Here is a 20,530-nt window from a genome sequence, read left to right on the forward strand (position 1 = left end):
TTGCCTACCTTCTCCTCCATTGGCTAGAAATGTTAAAGTTTGACTATTTACAGAATGTTTTAGTAAGAGCAGCTAATTTTTAAGGATCTGCCAAGAGTGCTTAGGTAACAGCATTTACCCCCACAACACTAGAGGGCACTATTTTCTATGTGAGGCCGCAGCTTATTTTCCAGTTCATCTTTGCCATCTCTCATCTATTTAAAGTGGCCTTCTGCTCCTTTTTGGCCCTGGGCTAGAATCACTCTCCTGCTTTCAGGTAATGGGGTATTATCTGCTGCCAATAAAGCTCTCCCTTCAGCAGCTCTTAAATTTGAAAATGACTGGCTCCCTCCTTAAAACCAAAAACTCCTTCTTTTAACTTTTTCTTTTTAAGGTTTTATTTATTTTACAGACAGAGATCACAAGTAGGCAGAGAGGCAGGCAGAGAGAGGAGGAAGCAGGCCCCCTGTGGAGCAGAGAGCCCAATGTGGGGCTTGATCCCAGGACCCCGAGATCATGACCCGAGCTGAAGGCAGAAGCTTTAACCCACTGAGCCACCCAGGCACCCTTTCTTTTAACTTTTCACAGAAATAGTGACTTACAGGTTATTATTACAAAATGACTAGATATGGTGCACTGAGCACAGTCTCATTCTTGTGACATTCCTGCTAAAAATGCAATCACGAGTACGTATCAGATAAACCCAAATTGAGGGAAAATTCTACAAAGTTAACTGTCCTCTACTCTTCAAAAATGACAATGTCAAGAGGACCTGGTCTAGATTAGAAGAGACCAAAGAACCAGGACAACAAAATGTGGCAAATGATCCTGACTAATGTAAAGGTTATTAGCAGGCCACTAATGAAACAGAACTATGGACCGTGGAGTAGAAACTACTGATGCTATTTTTGGTACGCACTGTAGTTACATAGACAGTGTCCCATTACTAGGAAATAGTTTTTAGGGATACAACAGCAAGATGTCTCTACTTTCCTAGGAATCAGGAGGGAAAAAACCAAAAAACCCATGTAAATGAAACAAAGTATAATTAATGAATTTGAAAAGGGCAGTTTTTCGTAGAGTTTTCCTATTTACCAGAATAATTCTGCTTGAAAGCATGTGCATTCTGTACTTTCTGAGCCTTCCTCAATCTAATTTCTTAAGTGCTTTTCACTAGGAATTATCTGACACACATTTTTTTCTAATGCTTCAAGGCTGTTAGGAACTGAACTAGGCTTTAAATCCTACCTCTGCTTATAAATCGTAATTCTAGGACTTCCTTAGAAATGATACTGGTAATAGGTATAAATAGATGGATGTTAACAGTAAAAATTTAATTACAAGTAGTTTCTTAGTGTTTGAGCTCCAATACTTATGTTACTTGTCTTTGTAAAATTCCAGTGACCTATGATAAACTATCTGGGGACTATCAATTTTTCTAGATTTGCATTTCCAGAAGGATACACAAAAAACTAGCAATCCTGGCTTCCTCCAAAGGGTCAAAGGTGGAATTTGCTGGTATTAACTCTTATGCTTCTCTTCCAACTTCTGAAGGAACCACAATTCCTTCCTGCTCAAGTATAAAAACTTAATCACTAGGGCACCTGCATGGCTCAATTGGTTAAGCATCTGACTCTTCATTTCCACTTAGTCACAATCTCAGGCTCCTGGGACAGAGCACCCAGTCAGGCTCTTGAGCTCAGTGGGGAGTCTGTCTGGGGATTTCCTCTCTTCCACTCGTGTGCTCTCTCTACAATAAATAAGTAAATCTAAAAAAAAAAAGTTAACCATTTATTAAGTACTACACTGTGGGCCCATCTGTGGGCTGCTGTTACACAGCCAAGACAATCTAAACAAGCTATTGAGGACCTACATCAATTACATAATCCCATCAACTCATCCCTTCAGCACACAGAAGCATACATGGTATTAAACATACATATATCCATCTTATTCCGGAAGTGGTACTGCTTTAAAAAGTTCAAACTTTAATGTTCGTAAATTTACCAGGTACTAAACTATGTTAAAACTCTCTATATTCTCATTCTTTGATATTTAATGTTAAAAGTAGTATTTTTCATTCCTGCCACACAAGCCAAGGGATTACTTCAATAAAACAATGTTGGTACTGAAAAAGTATGTTTATACATTCAGGAATATACTTGTCAGTCATTTAAAATAGCAGATCTCTAAGTAAAAACAAGTTGTAGGATACCACTCATGGTAAGAACAGCTTGTTGGAACAGATTTTAGGACCAAAATCTAGGCACAGACATATTGTTAATAGCAGCTACCTTAGACAAAGGGCTCTAAGGAAAGACACTTTATGTTCCTCAGTACGTATACTTTTGTAATTAAAATTAAGTCAAAATTTAAGAACATTTGGGGCGCCTTGGTGGCTCAGGGGGTTAAGCCTCTTTGGCTCAAGTCATGATCTCAGGGTCCTGGGATGGAGCCCATATCCGGCTCTTCTGCTCAGCAGGGAGTCTGCTTCCGAACCCTCCCCCCCAGCTCTCTGCCTACTTGTGATCTGTCAAATAAATAAATAAAATCTTAAACAAAACAAAACAAAACAAAAAAAAAAACCCTTAAAATCATTCAAGTGCCACAGGACTGAAATTGAATAGTGACAAAACACTTTCTGAACACAAGGTAATTAACAATGTGAAGTTTCCTAAATGTAAACTGCCAAAGTTTAGAGTGCTCCAAGTCCTAAATGAAGGAAATTAGATTAAGGACTTTGGAAAAGGTGATTAAAAGCTTCCTAGTTTTCCTGAGAAATAATTATTATGGAAAATGTTCAATCACTACAAGGTAACAAGTAAATTTCATGTGAAAATAAGGCAAGACAATATAGAAAAGGTTTCGTATGCTTAATTCTTCACAGTAGCAGATAGTACTCATTATGGTACTAAACACTTCCCTCTTACTAACCTTTATTTTTAAAGATTTTTATTTGACAGTGCGAGCGAGCACATAAGCAAGGGAAATGGCAGGCAGTGGGAGAAAGCAGACTGTTGAGCAGAGAACGCTACATGGGGCTCAATGCCACGCCTCTGGGATCTCGAGCTGAGTGGAAAGTAGACCCTTTAACTGAGTCGCCCAGGCATTCCTAACCTTTGTTTTTAAAGATTTTAAAGCAATCTCTATACCCAACATGGGGCTCAAACCTACAACCTTGAGATCGAGTCACATGCTCCACCAAGCCAGCCAGACACCCTAGATATTAACCTATCTTCACAACTCATGACTTATGCTTACCATTTCACCCATAACATTCAAGACTGACTGGTAAAGACCTTCCCCCAAGATAAGCCATACACTATGTTGATTCTAAACGCAGGTCTCTGGGGGACTGAAAACAAGGCCCTTTTCTCCTACTCAAGTCAGGAATGGCTTGCCAATGGCCAACTCTAGTTCAAAAAACCATGTGCCAAATGTTTGGCACTAAGTGGGAATACAAATAAATTCAAAACGAGCCTTTCCCTCAGTAAGCATTTTATTGAGATAAAGCATAAAGTGGGTTAACAAAGTGGGAAAAAGAAGATACCAAGATGAAGGTAGTAACAACACAGGACTGGAACGTAATCACAGGAACTGGTAGGACTCAAACTGGCCTTAAAGGCACTATGGCGTATCAAACAACATTATCAGGTAAAAGAAAGGGGAATCCTCATGTTGCTCATTTCTGTTTTTGCTGTTTAAATTCTCTATCCAGCCACAGATGTACACATGGCATGTTGTAGACTCTCAGATTCTACTTATAAGTTAGCAAGGAACTAAACATTTCAGTTAACTCTGCTCTTAAGTGGGTCAGTGTTCCGGGGCTTCAGCATATCCAATGATGTATAGGTCCACAGGTATGGACTAGGACTAGGTTTTCACTAAGTTGGTCTTTACTAGTACCAGAAACTTATGGGTATAGGCATTTACCTTCCAATTACCCATTTTGGGGGCAGCTAACAACGTACACAAAACCTATTACCATGTGATGTTACACTAAAACAAGAAAGCCCAGTTGAAGGATGACTTTACAAAGTCAAATTTCACATTTTTATATTCCCTCCCCTTCCTTTTTAAAAGGCTGTGGTTTTAAAAGCTTTTGTTTTTTCCCTGAAAACAAGAGACCTTTGGTCAAAGCCAATTCTTAAACCAAATTTTGAAAGGCAGCTGGAGATGTGCCTCTTCATGTAAGAGTTGTAATTTCTGTTCTTTCAAGTAGGCAAAATAATGAACTACGACTGCAGACACCAGTGTCTTCTCTGAAATCCTGAAGTTTATACTGGAAAAAAAAACCCATTTCATATGAATATCTAAATTTTAGGAAGTAAGAACATAAAGAAAATAAGGTTATGGAAGAAGCATCAATCTTTTGGGGCACTATATTCCTAAGAGTAGGTTCTAAGATTTTGTAACAGGAAGCCCAGAAATTTCTCAATAACAAGTCTTTTTACTCATTATCAAGTACTCCCAGCTACTCTGATTTTGATGCCTAAAATCTTTTGACTCCTTTTTTTTTTAAAGTACCTCATTTTATCAGGTATGCCTTCTGGATTATATGAACCTATAAACCAACTCTAGATTATCATGCTTTCTAGTCATACTTGCGCCATGAGCACCGTACCATCATGCCCTATTTATATAGTACAACCCAGCCCTTGATACCTACAGTGACAGCTCCTGAAAGATAGAAAAGCTGAGTCAAATAACCTACATCTCAGTTCCAAACCAAGGTTAATGAGTGCTTTAATTTCATTGAAAAGTACCTGAACAAAAAGATCTAAGGTCATTCATTTCTCAAACTGCAATTTCAACTAATTAGGTCTACAAATACAGGAACTGGTTACCCAGTACCTCCTAGAAATTTGCAGTATAATTTGGCTTCCATAGCATATTACACTTCATAATAAAGTACAGAAAGGTTAGGGTTTATCTATGTAAATCCTTTTCAAATCAACCATTATGTCCTAAAGTTACAGGGATGATCTAACCCATTATTACATAACCTCATCAACTCTAAGGAGGACTGACTGTTGGGTAGAATTTTACTTTAATAAGCAACTGATTTTACCAAGCAACCTGTTAAGTGCCTGTTAAATGTAATGATCTTCCAGCAGAAAATGCAGTATTTGCTTTTCTACTTTGAACAAGAATATACTAAATTTCCAATCAAAGAAAGGCTACTTCCATTTTTATGTAACAAACATTGAAAACCACAGAACCATACTCTAACAAAACACTAATTACACTGACCACTTCCAGAAAATAGAATTACTAGGCTAAATGGGATCCCAAGTGTTAAGAACTACTTCTTCCAAGAGTTTGAGCAAACTTAAGTTTAAAAAGTTTCATTATTTAAAACCTACTAATTTAGGCAAAATCATGTAACTGACTACAAAATACCTTTTATTTTTAACTTAACTCAAAGGGGCAGATAGACTTTGGCAAATTTGATTAACAGCACAAATGTTATCCAAATGGAATAATTTATTGCTGGTCTGAGACTTGCCTTCTTTTACACTTATGTAGAATTTACACTGTTTCACAAAGAACAAATTATCAATATTTAAAGGAACTTAAGTGACCTATTCAGTAAGGCAATCAACTTGGTAGCAAATTTTTATTGAAATCTTACATAACTCAAGCTTTATAAAAAGCCAACATAATTGAAAATCGGGATCTCCCTCTAAAGCCTTAGGTATTCAAAGCTTGAAACGGTTAATTTAAAAGCAAACAAAACAACAAAATCCCTGCAGCAGATCCTGCTGAAATACTTTAAAAAAAAAATCTAAATGAGCTTAATCTTTACAAAAGTTATTTTAGCTCAAAAGCTATAAAATCAAAGTTATCTTAATTCTACAAAGAAGGGAGAGCGTCTTTGACTTCATGCCACCATTTCTTTAGAACCTCATTTTTTTTTCATCAAATTTGGCCACAAATTAAATTTCTGTGTGCCCCATTTTCAGGAGATTCCTCTTGCAGAAGAGGCCAAGTACAAACATGGAAGAGTAACTGCCTAAGCAAGTAGGAAAGTGTTCCATAATAGTGTGCAAAGAATATAGAGTTCTAGGTTAATCTCTGGAACTCGATCTGGACCGTGATCTTGACTTTGAATGAGATCTAGAGCGGGATCTTGAGGCTCTTTTTGGTGGAGGGGACACGGATCGTGCCTTTGAGGGTGGGGCAGGTAGGGGTGAATTGGAACGAGACTGGCTTCTTGATCTAGATTTTGACTTTATATCACCTTTTCCATTTTCTTTGGGGGAACGAGATCGAGAACGAGACCTGCTTCGAGATTTCTCATACTCCTTAGATCTGCTTCGAGAGCGCGAACGGGAGCCCCGATCAGACTTGGGCTTTGATTTGCTTTTTGATCTAGATTTCCTGCCTTTTGATCGAGAACGTGATCGACCTTTGCTCCGAGACCTGGATCTGGACAAGAAGAGTCGATTTTTTTTTTCAGTACCTTGCCAGAACACACAAGCACAGTAACAATCAGAAAAAAAACTAAACAGCTTATTATTTACCGGGAGCGGCTTTTTGAGATACTTCGAGATCTACTGCGGCTGCTCCTGCGACTCCTACTTCGTGACCTTCTTCTAGACCGTGACCTATAACCAGAAACACAATAAAAATCTTAATCTCAATACATCTCAAAACGAACTTTTGGGTCATTTACAAAAAAATAATACGCAAACAAAACGTAATCGTTTACTACAAATTAAATCCACCTGAAAGCACCCTGGAAAAGAACCCAATAATGCACAATAAAAAGGACACCAAATACTGAACTTGTTTCAATTAAGTTCCAATTCAAGTACTGCCATTTGATTTTCCTCTACTCTTGGCAAGTATTGTTTCCTCTCCTTTCCCCTCTTTCAACAAATTACCTTGATCTGCTTCCAGAGTAAGATCGCCTATGGCTCGTTCGTGGTTTATCCTCAATGAGCCTAATATTCCTGCCATTTATTTCTGTACCATCCAGTTTATCCAGAGCACGCTTCATGTCAGAGTAGGAACGGAACTCAATCACGCCTTCATTTGTGCGTTCTTTGTGAGCATCCGCATAGGTTACTTCACCTGCTTGTCTCATGAAATCCTAAGAAAGCAACAAGACTGGTCAAACCTAGAAACGTAAAGAAAAAGATCTACATACCGTACTCAATTCTCAGAAGTAAAATGAAAGAAAAGCCTACCTTTTCAACATTAGTCATATTATTTTTATCTCAAATTATAACACATACCTTTAAATCTTGCCAACTGCAACGACTAGAAAGGTTTTCTACAATAAGCCTGAATTCTGTACGAACAGGTGGTCCGTATTTGTCTCTGCCAGAGGTTCTCCGACTGCTGTATCCACCTCCACCACCTTTATCACATGAAGAGAATAATTAGATGCTTTGTAATGATAGGGATGCATGTTTTCTTGAAAGTTAGTACAAACATATCAACTTTTATTTACTGGAGTAGGACTTTGCTATTATATTGCTAAACCTTCGATACAGTTGTGATTTGCCATAAATTAAATTAAGGGCAAGTCAAATAGACTAAATCCAACTAAACTTCTCCTACAATCTGTTAGAGAGTGACTGCTCCTTTATTCAATTTACCTCGCTAAGTTTTATTTTACAGAACATTGTAAAATATAAAACTTAACTGATTACATGCATTTCTACATTTTACAAAAATGTTTACTAGTTACACTAAGTACTTACATCACAGTGTGAGGTTTTTGGTGGTGGTTTGGCCACAAAACACGCAAGGTAACAGTCACCTAGTTCAGATTAACCAGTTTTGTCTAACCCTTGGAATCCTCACCATCACCCTGCGTCTAATGGCAAAAGGCTGCTGTCGTCATGGCTTCCGGTAAGGTCAGCCAAAGGGTCATAGGGCAAGGGTCACACAATGTATGGAAAAGCCAAGGCCAATCAGGAAAGGCAGTCATCTTAGCCTCAGTGGACACAGCCTCAGCCCCATTGGTCACTTTCAAATTGAAACATCAAGGACTTGTTAAAAAGTTTGAATTCAACATGCAACAATTTCAACATCAACATTTAACATAACCAAACCCCTCCCACCTCCTCCCAATAACATGCCCCAACTAGTTCGAATATAGCATGAAGCTCATTTAAGTCTACTTTGTGGTACTATACCACATTACTTCAAAACAGCATTTTCTTTGGCCCCCGCCAATTTAATTAAATCTAAGATCTAAACTTAACACCCTTCCCCTGACCCCGTCCCCACCCCCCACCGCCACCCAGCCTGCCCTCAAACTTCTACACTAACACATTCCCATTTCTAGCTAAAGCACTGTCAGGTAAGCAAGGGGAATATAACAAATACAGCCATCCCTCACTTCCTCCGTGGGCAGAGCCCACGACAGTGCTGACAGGGGCCCAAACCACCCCCCTCCCAACTTAGCAAATAACCAAAAATAAGAAAATTTAACCCGCCCCCTCCCCAAACACCCCAACCCTGGCTAAGCAAAACCCACAACCCAGTCCCCGCGCTCCGGCGTCCCGTGGCTGCCCCGGGCAGGCGCGAAGGCAGCAAAGCCCGGGGACACTGTAATCAATGGACCCCTGCCACCGCGCCTGCCCGGGCTGGGAGGCCCCACTCCGCCCACCCTAAGCCTGCGCCCACCCTAAGCCCCGCCCCCAGGGTCCCAAGGACGCGGAGCGCGCGGGGGTGGGACTCACTGCGGCTTCCGTAGCTGTAGCCGTCGCGATCGCGGCGCGGACCCCGAGCGTGCTCCACGATCACGCGCTCGCCGCAGAGCTCTTTGCCGTTCAGCTCGTAAACGGCGTCGTCGGCGTCGCGGGAGTCCTCGAACTCCACGAAGCCGTACCTGGGGGCGGCGCGAGGGCCGGGAACCGGCAGGCGTCGTTAGGCCGAGGACGCGCACGCGCGCGCTCCCACTACCCGCGCGCGCTCCCGCGCCCCCGCGCCGCCGCCATCTTGGAGGCCCTGCCACGCGGCGCCGCGGCCTTGGCCCTCTTCCGTCCGGCAGAGCCCCGCCGCCGCCAGACCCGGGGCGTTGCGGGAGGACGCGGGCGCCCAGTCCCGACTCACCCATTTTTGAGGTCTATTTCGAGGAGGCGGCCATAGCCACTGAAAAAGCGCTGAATGTCCTTCTCCCGGACGTTGTAGCTAAGGCGTCCTATGTAGACGCGCGGCATGTCCGTGGCGGGCAGGGGCCCCGAAGGCTGGCTATCGAACAGCGGACCGCAAGTCAAAAGCCGCGGTGCGGGTGCGGGGACGGCGAGAGCCTGTACACGCGCCTCACACCGCAGCGGCGGCCGAGTCCAGCCACACAATGGTGCGCGCGCGCCAGGGTTACGCTATAAGGGCGGGTGGGCTGGGGGGCGGGGCCGGCGCGTGACGTCAGCGCGCAGCGCGTACCCTCCCGCGCTGGAGCCCTGGGCTAGGGGGTGACTGGCAGGTCCCCCGTCCGCGAGGTTTCTGTGAGGTGAGGTTCTGTTCGCTCACACTGTTTTCTGCACGCAGTGCACTGTAAGCGCAGTGTCCCGTTGTCGAGCCACAGACTTGTTTTCTAATTTGTACTTTCTACAAAACTTCCTCTCGGTGACTCTCCCGGGACAGTCGCTCGGGAGGCCGGCCGGGATGATTCCGGCTTTTCATTGGTTCTCGAGGTTGTCACACTAGGCCTCCGTGGTCTCTGATTGGCTCCTGAAAGCGAGGCTGCTTGTTTCTGCCGCTGGTGCGCTCACGGTCCCCTTGGCGGGGAACCGGCGCGCGGGGCGCGGATGATTAACTCATTTCACCGCTTTCTCGGCTTGAGCTCCAAAGTCGCTGTGGCCCGGCGCGCGGGGCGCGGATGATTAACTCATTTCACCGCTTTCTCGGCTTGAGCTCCAAAGTCGCTGTGGCCCGATCGCGTTGTGAGCGCCCAGCCCTACTGGTCTCTGTCCCTGGTGGTCTCACTCCCAGCCATCGTCAGCCTTGACCGCCTCGCGGCACATCCCCCCTCTCCCTCCGTGGGCCTTTCTGGAAGCCGCGGCAGCTGGAGTCACCTGTAGATTGCTGTGTACCTGGTCATTCCACGCTCGCGGTGGGCGCTCGCAAAGGGAGCCCCTGGCCCAAGAAAGTCGAGCGAGACCTGACAGCCCTCTTGCAGAGGTGCGCTGCCCCCGGGTGTCCCAGCGCCCTCTCTTCCCCCACCAGGTTGGAAGGCACCTTTTCTAAATGTGGCAGAAATATACACTTTTTAAAGTGCATTTATAGAGATACCTTTTAAAGCTGGGGAACTGTATGAAAACCCCGAAGAAGTAGGTTTCAGTGGAGAGCAGAAGGCCCTGGTGTACTCTCGAAACTTGACTACAGCAAAACAGACTGGGAATGAGGGAGCAGAGAGACGGGGAACACCCGGAGAGCACAGGGTCACAGAAGCCAAGAGAGGAAACCGTATCAGTGAGATACCACTTGCTGTTCAAGTATCTCCGAATACTCCAGCTCTTTTTGAGTGGTCCTACCTCAATATTCTTCAGAGGGTTGAAAGAGGGCGATTTTGCCCTCCAGAGGACTTGTGGCAAAGTCTAGAGGCAAGCTGGTTGCAGGAACAGGGGGAGCAGTGTTAATACTGGCATCTAGTGGTAAAGGCTAAACAGCCTGTGGTTAAAGTTAGGTAAATACAGTACAAGTTAGATCTTTAAAAATTCGTGGGCTATATTAATTAGGGAAAAGAGAATTCAACGCTGAGACATTTTCACACTCATCAAATTGTCAATATTTAAAAACTCGTTAAAATTCATTATGGGCAAGAGGTGAATCAAGAAAAGCACCGATACAGTGTTGGTTGTACTGAACATTCCTTTTGGGAAGGTAATGGGGTAATATCCTTACTAAAGGATATGTACAGGAAATGGGGTGTTGCTGCCTCTTTTTGCAGTTCATTTGTCTAAAGAGAAAGGTGCAGCGGTGTCATCCTGTGCTTCCTCTCACCTCTCTTTCCCCAGAGCTCAATGGCAACCCCCCTCCTTTTTTTTTTTTTTTTTTTTTTTAATAAATAATCTCTGTACCCAGCGTGGGGCTCAAACTCATCACCCTGAGATCAAGAGCCACACACTCTATGGACTGAGCCAGCCAGGTGCCCCACAATGGCTACTCTTACAAAAAAAAAAAAAAAAAACTACTAACGCACCAGCTACAGACAAAGACACAGTCTCAAATATCATCATTAAAGGGAGTGTTGGGTCCTCAGCATTCTGTGGAGTCTTAATGATCTAACTCACCTCTGTTGATATTTCGAAAGAACAACTCAAAGGAGAAATCATAGATATACAGCACAGGAGTTCCATTTCTTTAGATACCTACAATTGCAGCAAATAAAGATCACTTTGTTGCTAATTCTAAAATTGTGGAGAAAACTGCTGAAATCTGTCATTGAGAGAGAGTGTGTTAATAACTTTGAATCCATAATTTCCCAGATTGAACAGTTTAGAGCCTACATTGTGGTTTTCAATCCCAATGCCATCTGATTGGAAGTGTGTGTAAGCTGGATTCTGGTCGGTTTTGCTCTATGATGTCTGAAAATATTAGCATCCCAGAAGCTGTCATCCTGAGTGGATTTGGTGTGAACCATGGCAACTCAAGTATGTTTACTTGGAGTGAAGCAAATGTAGCAGGAGTTGTTGCAGAAATGGAATTCAGTAATGGAAATTGTCATGGACATAGTTTTTTTTTTTTTTTAATTTAATTTAATTAATTTATTTGACAGACTAAGATCACAAGTAGGCATAGAGGCAGGTGGTGGGGTGGGGGGGGAAGCAGCCTCCCTGAGCAGGGAGCCTGATGCGGGGCTTGATCCCAGGGACCCTGAGATCATGACCTGAGCCAAAGGCAGAGGCTTTAACCACTGAGCCACCCAGGCACCCCAGGGACATAGTTTGAAAGAGATGGGAAGTACATGATTGAAAGAACCTCAGAAGGGATGAGATTAAAGGTATTTTCCAAATGCAGTATTAGATTAAATATTGCCAATGTTGGGGGTCAACGAAAGTGTCTTGACATGTTGACAAATGTCTGCTGAGACACAGAATTGCCCCCTGAGGTATTGCTTGTGACAGTGAGGGCATGTATGGCACTGAGAATGGGCTGCTTCTGCATTCAAAGTGTTCAAGGATTAACCCGAATTCTCACCAGAAGTGGCAGGATAACAAGGTTTCATCACTCAAGGCAATGGGATATACTAAACTATTTAAATATCTGCTGTCATCCGAGCAATATGATAAGGAAATGTAATCATCCAATTATGATTAACTGTGAATGTGCAGGTTTTTTTTTTTTTCTTTTCTGAGTACATGAGTTTGGGCCAACAGCATCCAAGCCCATGCCCAGTAAAACATGCATTAAGAACCTATAAACAAATAAAATCTATTAGTGTCAAGTGGGAAAAAAAATGCACACAGTGGCCCAGAGATATAAATCTGTGAGTCACAAACTGGATGGAAACCCCAAAAGAGTACATTTAGATGGAGAGCAGAAGAAAATTCAGAACTACACTCTGGGGAACTGTATTAATTCCTATATATAAAGCGAATGGTGGCTCTAAAAATTACCACCAACTCCATGGTTTAAAGCAACACAGATTTATTAGCTTACAGTTTGGGAGGTCGGGAGTCCAAAATGGTTCACTGGGTTAAAACAGGTTTCAGCAGGGCTGTATTCCTTCTGGAGGCTCCAGGAGGGTTTTATGTTCCTTTGCATTTTCCAGCTTCTAGAGACTGGATTCTTTGGCTTGTGGCCCCTTCCTCCATCTCCAAAGCCATGAATTTTGGTTGAGATCTCCTTGCATCCAGTTACTTTGACCCTGACCCCTGCTTCCATTGTCAAATCTCCTGATGCTGAGCTTCCTGCCTGCCTTTTAGGAGACCCTACTCCCACCCCACCCCCATGATTACATTGGGCCCACCTGGATAATTTGGGATACACTCTCCATCTCAACATCCTTGACCTAATCTCTTCTTCTTCTTCTTTTTTTCTTTTTTTCTGTCCTAAGATTTTGTGTATCCATTTGTCACTGAGAGAGAGAGAGAGAGAGCACAAGCCGGGAGAGAAGCAGACAGAGGGAGAAGCAGGCTCTCCACTGAGCATGGAGCCTGATGAGGGACTCATCCCAGGACCCCGAGATCATGATCTGCGCTGAAGGCAGCTGCTTAACCAACTGAGCCGCTCACTTCTGCAAAGTCCCTTTGGCCATGTAAGGTAACATCTTGCATTCTGGGGAGGAGGACGTAGACATCTTCGGTGGGGGGCCTTATTCTGCCTGCCAGGAAGACTCTGGGAACTTCAGTGTAGGAAAAGAGACGGGGAAGAGAGGTAGGGAAATAAACCGTAGTGTCACAGAAGCCAAGAGAACAAAGGGATTCAAGGAGGCAGTGAGCCACCAACCGATAAGCTGAAAGTTCATGAGGCTTTGACCCAACCACCTTACTCCTGGAAATCTTGATAAGAGGATTAATTTGTAAAACCTCAGGCCCTAGGATGATATTCTAGCAATGGAATACTCTGTAACCACTTAAAAAAACATTAAATTTATTCATTTAACAAATATTTTTTGTGTGCCTACTATGTGCCAGGCACTACTCTTGGCATTGGGAATATAACACGGAAGCTGCATGTCAGGGTATGGAAGCCACCACCTTAGGTGGTTTCCTGGCCTGTCACCCATTTTGTAAGTTAAGTTCTGTTGGAATACAGCCATACCCACCCTCTCACATGTGGTCTGTATCTGCTCTGGAGTGGACGAGAGCAGGATTGAGCAACAGCCACGGATGCTGTCTGCCCACAGAGGCTCAAGTATATACGAGCAGGGTCTTCAGAGAAAAAGTTTGCCTGCCTCAATTCTTGCTATGAACTTTAAAAAGATGCCCATGGTACGTTGTTAAGTGAGAAAGGCCAGTGTTAATATACACATGATTGCATTTTTATAAATAGCAGTGGGTGCCCCAAGCCTTCAAGCCCCAACACTTTGAGTATGTATGTGTGTGTTGGGTTGGGTTTATAGTTATCTTCGAGCATCAGTGAGGGCAGGTCCTACATAATCATGGCCTTACTAACTTTCTCCCAGCATTCCTTACTCCTCCTTCTACTTGCTTCTCACTGTGCCTTGAATGTACCAAGCACACACGCACCACAGGGCCTTTGCATTGAATGGCTCCCTGATTCTGGAGCTCTTTTTTCCTATGGTTTCTTTCCCCATCTCTGGTTTTGATTCAAAGTCACCTTATCATTCCTCTAACCACTTATTATTTTTTTAATTCTTTCATATTTTATTTTTCCCCAGATTTATTGAGATGTTATCAACACACAACATGGTTAAGCTCATGGTAGAATGTGTGCTGATTCAACACACAACAGTTCAGCGAATGCAAGTTGGTCGCAACAATCAGGCTGGTCACCACCTCCAGCCCCTCACGTCATCACCATCGTTGCCTGTGGGATGAGAACACTTGAGGTCCACTCCCGGCATTTTCCCAGTTGTTAATACAGTGTTGTTGATTGTTAATCCTAGTCACCATGTTGTGCATTAGGCCCCTAGAATTTACTAATCTTACAGCTGGGCATTTGTACCCTTTGGCCAATGTCTTCCCATTTTCCCACCCCCTCTCCAGCCTCTGGCAGCCACCATTCTGCTCTGTTTTGACAAGCTCAGCTTTTTAAGATTCTGTATATAAGGCAGAACATGTGGCATTTGTCTTTCTCTGTCCGACTCATTTCACCTAGCACACAATGCCTTTAAGATCCATCCATACTGTCACAAAAGGCAGGATTTTTTTTTTTTTTTTAAGATTTTATTTATTTAGGGCGCCTGGGTGGCTCAGTGGGTTAAGCCGCTGCCTTCGGCTCAGGTCATGATCTCAGGGTCCTGGGATCGAGTCCCGCATCGGGCTCTCTGCTCAGCGGGGAGCCTGCTTCCCTCTCTCTCTCTCTCTGCCTGCCTCTCCATCTACTTGTGATTTCTCTCTGTCAAATAAATAAATAAAATCTTAAAAAAAAAAAAAGATTTTATTTTTTTAAAGATTTTTTTATTTATTTTATTTGACAGAGATCACAAGTAGGCAGAGAGGCAGGCAGAGAGAGAGGAGGAAGCAGGCTCCCCGCTGAGCAGAGAGCCCGATGCGGGACTCGATCCCAGGACCCTGAGATCATGACCTGAGCTGAAGGCAGCGGCTTAACCCACTGAGCCACCCAGGCGCCCCAAAATAAAAAAAAAGATTTTATTTATTTATTTGACAAACAGAAATCACAAGTAGACGGAGAGGCAGGCAGAGAGAGAGGAGGAAGCAGGCTCCCCGCTGAGCAGAGAGCCCGATGCGGGACTCGATCCCAGGACCCTGAGATCATGACCTGAGCCGAAGGCAGCGGCTTAACCCACTGAGCCACCCAGGCGCCCCAGGATTTTTTTTTTTTTAAAGATTGTATTTATTTACTTGACACACAGAGAGAGAGAGAGAGAGAGATATCACAGGTAGGCAGAGCAGAGGCAGAGAGAGGGGGAAGCAGGCTCCTAGCTGAGCAGGGAGCCCGATGTGGGGCTTGATCCCAGGACCCTGAGATCATGACCCAAGCCAAAGGGAGAGGCTTAACCCACTGAGCCACCCAGGCACCCCAAGGCAGGATTTTTTTTTTTTTAATGCCTGAGTATTCCATATAGAATTTCAATAACATTCTGTATATATTCGTTTTCTTTATTTATTTTTCTGGCAATGGACACTTCAGTTATTTCCATACCTTGGCTATTGTGAATAATGCTCAAACAACTGTGGGAGTGCTGATCTCTTTTTGAAACAATGCTTTCCATTTCCTTTGAGTATACTCCCAGAAGTGGGATTGCAGGATCATATGGTAGTTCTATGTTTAATTTTTTGAGAAACCCCCGCAGTGTTTTCCACAGCGCCGCACAAATTTGCATTCCCAGCAACAGTGCACAGGGTCCCCTTTTGGCCTCGCCAATGCTTGTTGCCTCTGGTCTCTCAGACAACAGTCAGATACATAAATAGTGACAGGTGTGAGGTGACAGCTCATCATAGCCCACATTTTCTTTTTTTTTTTTTTAATAAGATTTTATTTATTTGACAGAAAGAGATCATAAGTAGGCAGAGAGGCAGGCAGAGAGAGGAGGAAGCAGGCTCCCCGCTGAGCAGAGAGCCCGATGTGGGGCTCAATCCCAGGACCCTGAGATCATGACCTGAGCCGAAGGCAGAAGCTTTAACTTGCCTGAGCCACCCAGGCACCCCCTAGCCCACAGTTTCAAATAGCACTTCTCTCTGCACTCTACATCTTCTTACCCTGTTCCGTTTTTTCTTTAACCCACTGAGCCACCCAGGCACCCACTGTTCCGTTTTTTCTTTACAGAACTTTCACCACTTGACATACATTGATTTACTGTCCATGCCCACTGACACTAGAACATGAGCTTCATTTGCACAGGGATGATGTCCGCTTCCTCTCTATCCCCAGCACCGAGGAGAGTGCCAGGCATGCGGCGAGCGCTCGGTGAGAGTAGCGCCGCTCTAGCAATATTGTTCAGAGCTCATGAAGTGAGGCTGTCCATTCTGCAGATACCATTGCTGAAGGGCTTATCAGGGCGTGCTGGTGGGATGGATTCTTCTTCCTTCTGGTTCAAGCCCACTCGCTCACGCGGCCTGGACCCTCAGACCTTCTGTAGGGATGCTCCATGATCCCACGTTTCTTTCACTGAAACTTATCCAGACAGAGGATTCTGGTGTGGCCAGACAGCCCCAGATGTTCTCACACATTGTCCGTGGGAATGTCACTTGGTGCAGTCACTTTGGAAATTGTGTGGTAATGTCCACTAGACTGTTTACTAAGGCTCAAAGGGCTAGCTAGCATCTACCACTGCAACCTAGCATTTCTGTAAGTAAATTTGTATACATGCTCTCCGTAAGGAATCCACTAGAAATTCACAGCAGCATTACACGTAGTAGCCCTTGACTAGTAGCCTGCATATGAGCTCTCGGATAACAAGAGAATGGAGAAATCAGTTGCGGTTTATTCACACCACACACTACTACATGGCAAGAAGACTGATTGATAGCACACAGCAAAATCAGCGGACCTCATGGCATAACCATCTAAGCAGGGCACAAAGGAATCCATACCACCTGATTCCCTGCAGGGAGAAAAACAGCCAAACTAGTCTGTGGCGTTAGAGGTCAGGACGGGGGGGTGGTGACGAGGTTGGGGGCTTCTGGAATTCTGGTCATATTTTGTTTCTTGTTACACAGGTGGGCCCCGTTTGCAAGAACTCACTGAGCTATATGCTTATGATTCGTGTACCTTGCTATATGTATGTTGTACTTCAATGGAAAAAAATATTTTTTAAGATTTTATTTGACAGACAGAGATTACAAGTAGGCAGAGAGGCAGGTAGAGAGAGAGGGGGAAGCAGGCTCCCTGTTGAGCAGAGAGCCCGATGTGGGGCTCGATCCCAACACCCTGAGATCATGACCTGAGCCAAAGGCAGAGTCCTAACCCACTGAGCCACCCAGGTGCCCCAACGGAAAATTTTTTTTCGAGAAAGGATTATCTCAAAAATTTTTATGATTTACTTGACCTGGAACCCTGTGGATTGTGCTGGGGACTAAAGCTCCTGAGGATTTGATTCATAATCTTTGCCCATGAATGTCATTTTGTCTGAATCAGAACTATTTTGGTTTTTGTTTTCCAATTAGTTTCTGTAAACGAATTGCTGCTTGACTGGGGAGATGGGGCTCTGTGGCCATCTGGTGGCCACTGGTATGATTACAGCGGTAGATGAATTCACTAGATGCCGCATCCTGGTCTCAATGAAGCTCAGGGAGAGGGAGGTCTTTGAAGGTTCCTGAATCTAAATCTTCTCATTGTCAAGACCTTATTCACCCAGAGGTTTTCTGGCTCTTACTTGAATATCTCCCGTGGTGGAGCGTTCACTGCCTAACCAGACAGCTGAGTCCCTTCTTAGACATCTCTCATTTTGAGTAAATTCTTGAATTGTCTAGCCACTGGTCCTGGTTATGTCCCTGAGGCTATTCAAATAACCACATCTGTTTCCCACACCTTGGTCTTCCAGATGTTTGGGGGCAGCCCTCAGACCCTCTGTTCAAGTCCTCCCTTCTGGCTGAATGCCCACAGTCCCCTAGTCTCTCCTGGGGCCGGCTTCCAAGTTTGTTTGTCACCCTGGCTGCTGACCAGTCTGGACTCCGACTCCTTTGCGGCCCTCTTCAGGTGTGGCCCCCTGACTTGCCTGCACTTGTCCAATGCTGCGGCAGTGGCCATTATTGTTCTCCAGGCAGGTTGTTAAGAGCTGTTGGTAGTTGGTGTCTAATTCCTCACTCAGCCCTACCTCTTCTGCTGCATGGAACCAAACTGGGGTCGGACTAGCCCATTTCTAGCAAACAGTGTTTGTCTTGAGAATGGAAGAAGGCATGACAGCAGAATGGAAAAACAGTGCTTATTGGCAGGGAGTCTCTGTTCCTGGGGCAGCCGGGAGACAGAGCTGAGATGAGGAAATCCTAGTAGACTATGTGTCAGGTGAGGAGCATGAGGCCATGAGGAAACTCTGAAGACATTAACTGCAGAACCCACAGCCTACTTTCGGGATACCATGGTCTCCCCCACTGTCAAAGTCCCCCAGGAGGCAGTGCTGGGCTGTCCTCCCACATGGTCCCTGAGCTGATGCATGTAGGTTTCCATTCTTCTGCCAGACCCTGGGCTGCGGCTTGCAGACGTTTTGCGCATCATCAGTTCTCCATGCTATTGTTTGACAAGTTCAGGCTGAGACATAGTCCTGAGTGCTTTGCACATGCTGTTGCTTCTCACTACAGCCCTTATTCTGGGGGCAAATGCGGCATCCAGTGGTGGTTCTTTGATGTCATAGGACAGGAGAGTCCTGAGGAACTGCAACATTCCGGAGAGCACCGGAGGGTGTGCCCCGGATACAGAACCCACGCCCTAGCAGAGGGAGAGAAAATAAGTCTTTTTCAAAAGCACTTTGCGTGGCCCAGGCACCGTGCTAGGCATTGGGGGCATAACCAGGAACAAGACAGACCCAGTCAGCCCTTCCAGAAATTACAGACCCAAAGGAGTGGTCCTCAGACATTGGTGAGTGAGCTCCATTTAAATAAGAATATATCAGACCCCATCCTTTCAGGGTGGAGTCACTGGGTGCAGGGCGGGGCCTCGGAATGGGCCTGTTCCATGTCCTCCAGTGGGACTGTGACGCAGATGGTCAGAGCACCATGCTTTGAGAAATTCTCCTACTCCAAGTGTCGTCTGTGGAGCCCCCACCCATGTCCGCGACCCCTGGGAGCTTGTGAGACACACAGAATCTCCGGCTCCACCCCAGACCCATTGAATCATAATGGGCATTTAAACAAGATTCCCAGGCAGATTTGTGTGCACGTTATAAAGTTTGAGCAGTGTTGCCAGTGCAAGGTATGAGGGAATCTTGCCTTTTGCCTTCTGCATCCTTTTGAAAAGAGAAAGAATGCATTCATGTATTGCTTGGTAATTAAATATAAATTAATGAGGGGTACCTGGGTGGCCCAGTTGGTTCAGTGTCCGTCTTTGGCTCAAGTCATGATCCCAGGGTCCTGGGATTGAGCCCCAGATCAGGCTTCTTGCTCGGCAGAGAGTCTGCTTCTCCCTCTTCCTCTGCCTTCCACTCACCCTGCTTGTGCTTGCTCTCTCATATAAATAAATAGATAAAAATCTTTAAAAAATAATGAAGTCTCCTGGGCTCACCTAAGCCTTCTGAATCTGAATATATATACACACATATATATAAATTCAGGGTTTTTTAAAGATTTATTTATTTATTTGACACAGAGAGAGATCACAAGCAGGCAGAGAGGCAGGCAGTGAGAGAGGGGGAAGCAGGCTCCCCGCTGAGCAGAGAGCCTGATGCAGGGCTTGATCCCAGGACCCTGAGATCCTGACCAGGGCTGAAGGCAGAGGCTTAACCCACTGGGCCACCCAGGCACCCCTGAATCTGAATTTAAAAAATTAATTAATTGATTAATGAAATCCTACATAAACCAGGAAAATCTTGGACAGGAATGTTCTACCGATAATAATCCCAAATTGGAAAACAGCCTACGTGTCTATCACCAGGTCATTGGATAAACCAAAGGTAGCATATTTGCAAAATGGAATATTACTCAGAAGGCAAAGGAGCAGTCTGTACCCTCACTTTCTGCCATGGGCACGGGGTGGTGAAGGTGGTGGTAAATCAGTTCAACAGGAACACACAAGGGGGAAGTGTCTCTAAGGCTTTGGTGGCTCATGTAAGCAAACCAAAACCCAGCGAGGATAACCAATCCCAGTCAAGTAGGCTTTCCCAAATCAGGCAAACACTAGGGTCAGTCAGCCCCAGAGAGCCGACCAGGCTTTAAGCTACAGTCCACCAAGTAATTTCTGTTCTTGGTTTCCCTACCTTCTCTGTATGTTTTTACACCTAACCCCATGGGAGGCGTGCCCCAACCATTGTTGGTTTAATGCTGCCAGAGTCAAATAGGCTTTTACT

At 44.7% G+C, this 20,530-nt stretch overlaps 1 protein-coding gene and 1 long non-coding RNA gene across 3 annotated transcripts in view; one reads left to right on the forward strand and one right to left on the reverse strand.

The window, feature by feature from the left end:
• Positions 1–4,708: 4,708 nt before the first annotated feature.
• Positions 4,709–9,313, reverse strand: SRSF6 (serine and arginine rich splicing factor 6). 2 transcript variants are annotated; one of them, XM_059133119.1, is made up of 6 exons: positions 9,055–9,313; positions 8,682–8,830; positions 7,224–7,348; positions 6,870–7,078; positions 6,507–6,590; positions 4,709–6,411 (listed from the first exon to the last, which is right to left on the reverse strand). In XM_059133119.1, the coding sequence occupies exons 1-6, from the start codon at positions 9,159–9,161 to the stop codon at positions 6,051–6,053; spliced, it is 1,035 nt and encodes a 344-aa protein (XP_058989102.1). In that variant the 5' UTR covers positions 9,162–9,313; the 3' UTR covers positions 4,709–6,050. The 2 variants fall into 2 exon arrangements, with proteins under 2 accessions (XP_058989102.1, XP_058989103.1); XM_059133120.1 differs by lacking the exons at positions 4,709–6,411; positions 6,507–6,590 and adding an exon at positions 7,695–7,962 and having other exon boundaries at positions 7,063–7,078.
• Positions 9,314–9,361: 48 nt separating this feature from the next.
• The window catches only part of LOC131807606 (uncharacterized), a 138,058-nt gene continuing 126,889 nt past the window's right edge, over positions 9,362–20,530 (forward strand). The window contains exons 1-2 of the long non-coding RNA XR_009344553.1: positions 9,362–9,451; positions 13,001–13,201. This is a non-coding gene — a long non-coding RNA (uncharacterized LOC131807606). The remainder of the gene's footprint in view (positions 9,452–13,000; positions 13,202–20,530) is intronic.

The sequence above is a fragment of the Mustela lutreola genome, chromosome 9, assembly GCF_030435805.1.
Source record: "Mustela lutreola isolate mMusLut2 chromosome 9, mMusLut2.pri, whole genome shotgun sequence".
Classification (NCBI taxonomy): Eukaryota; Metazoa; Chordata; class Mammalia; order Carnivora; family Mustelidae; genus Mustela; species Mustela lutreola.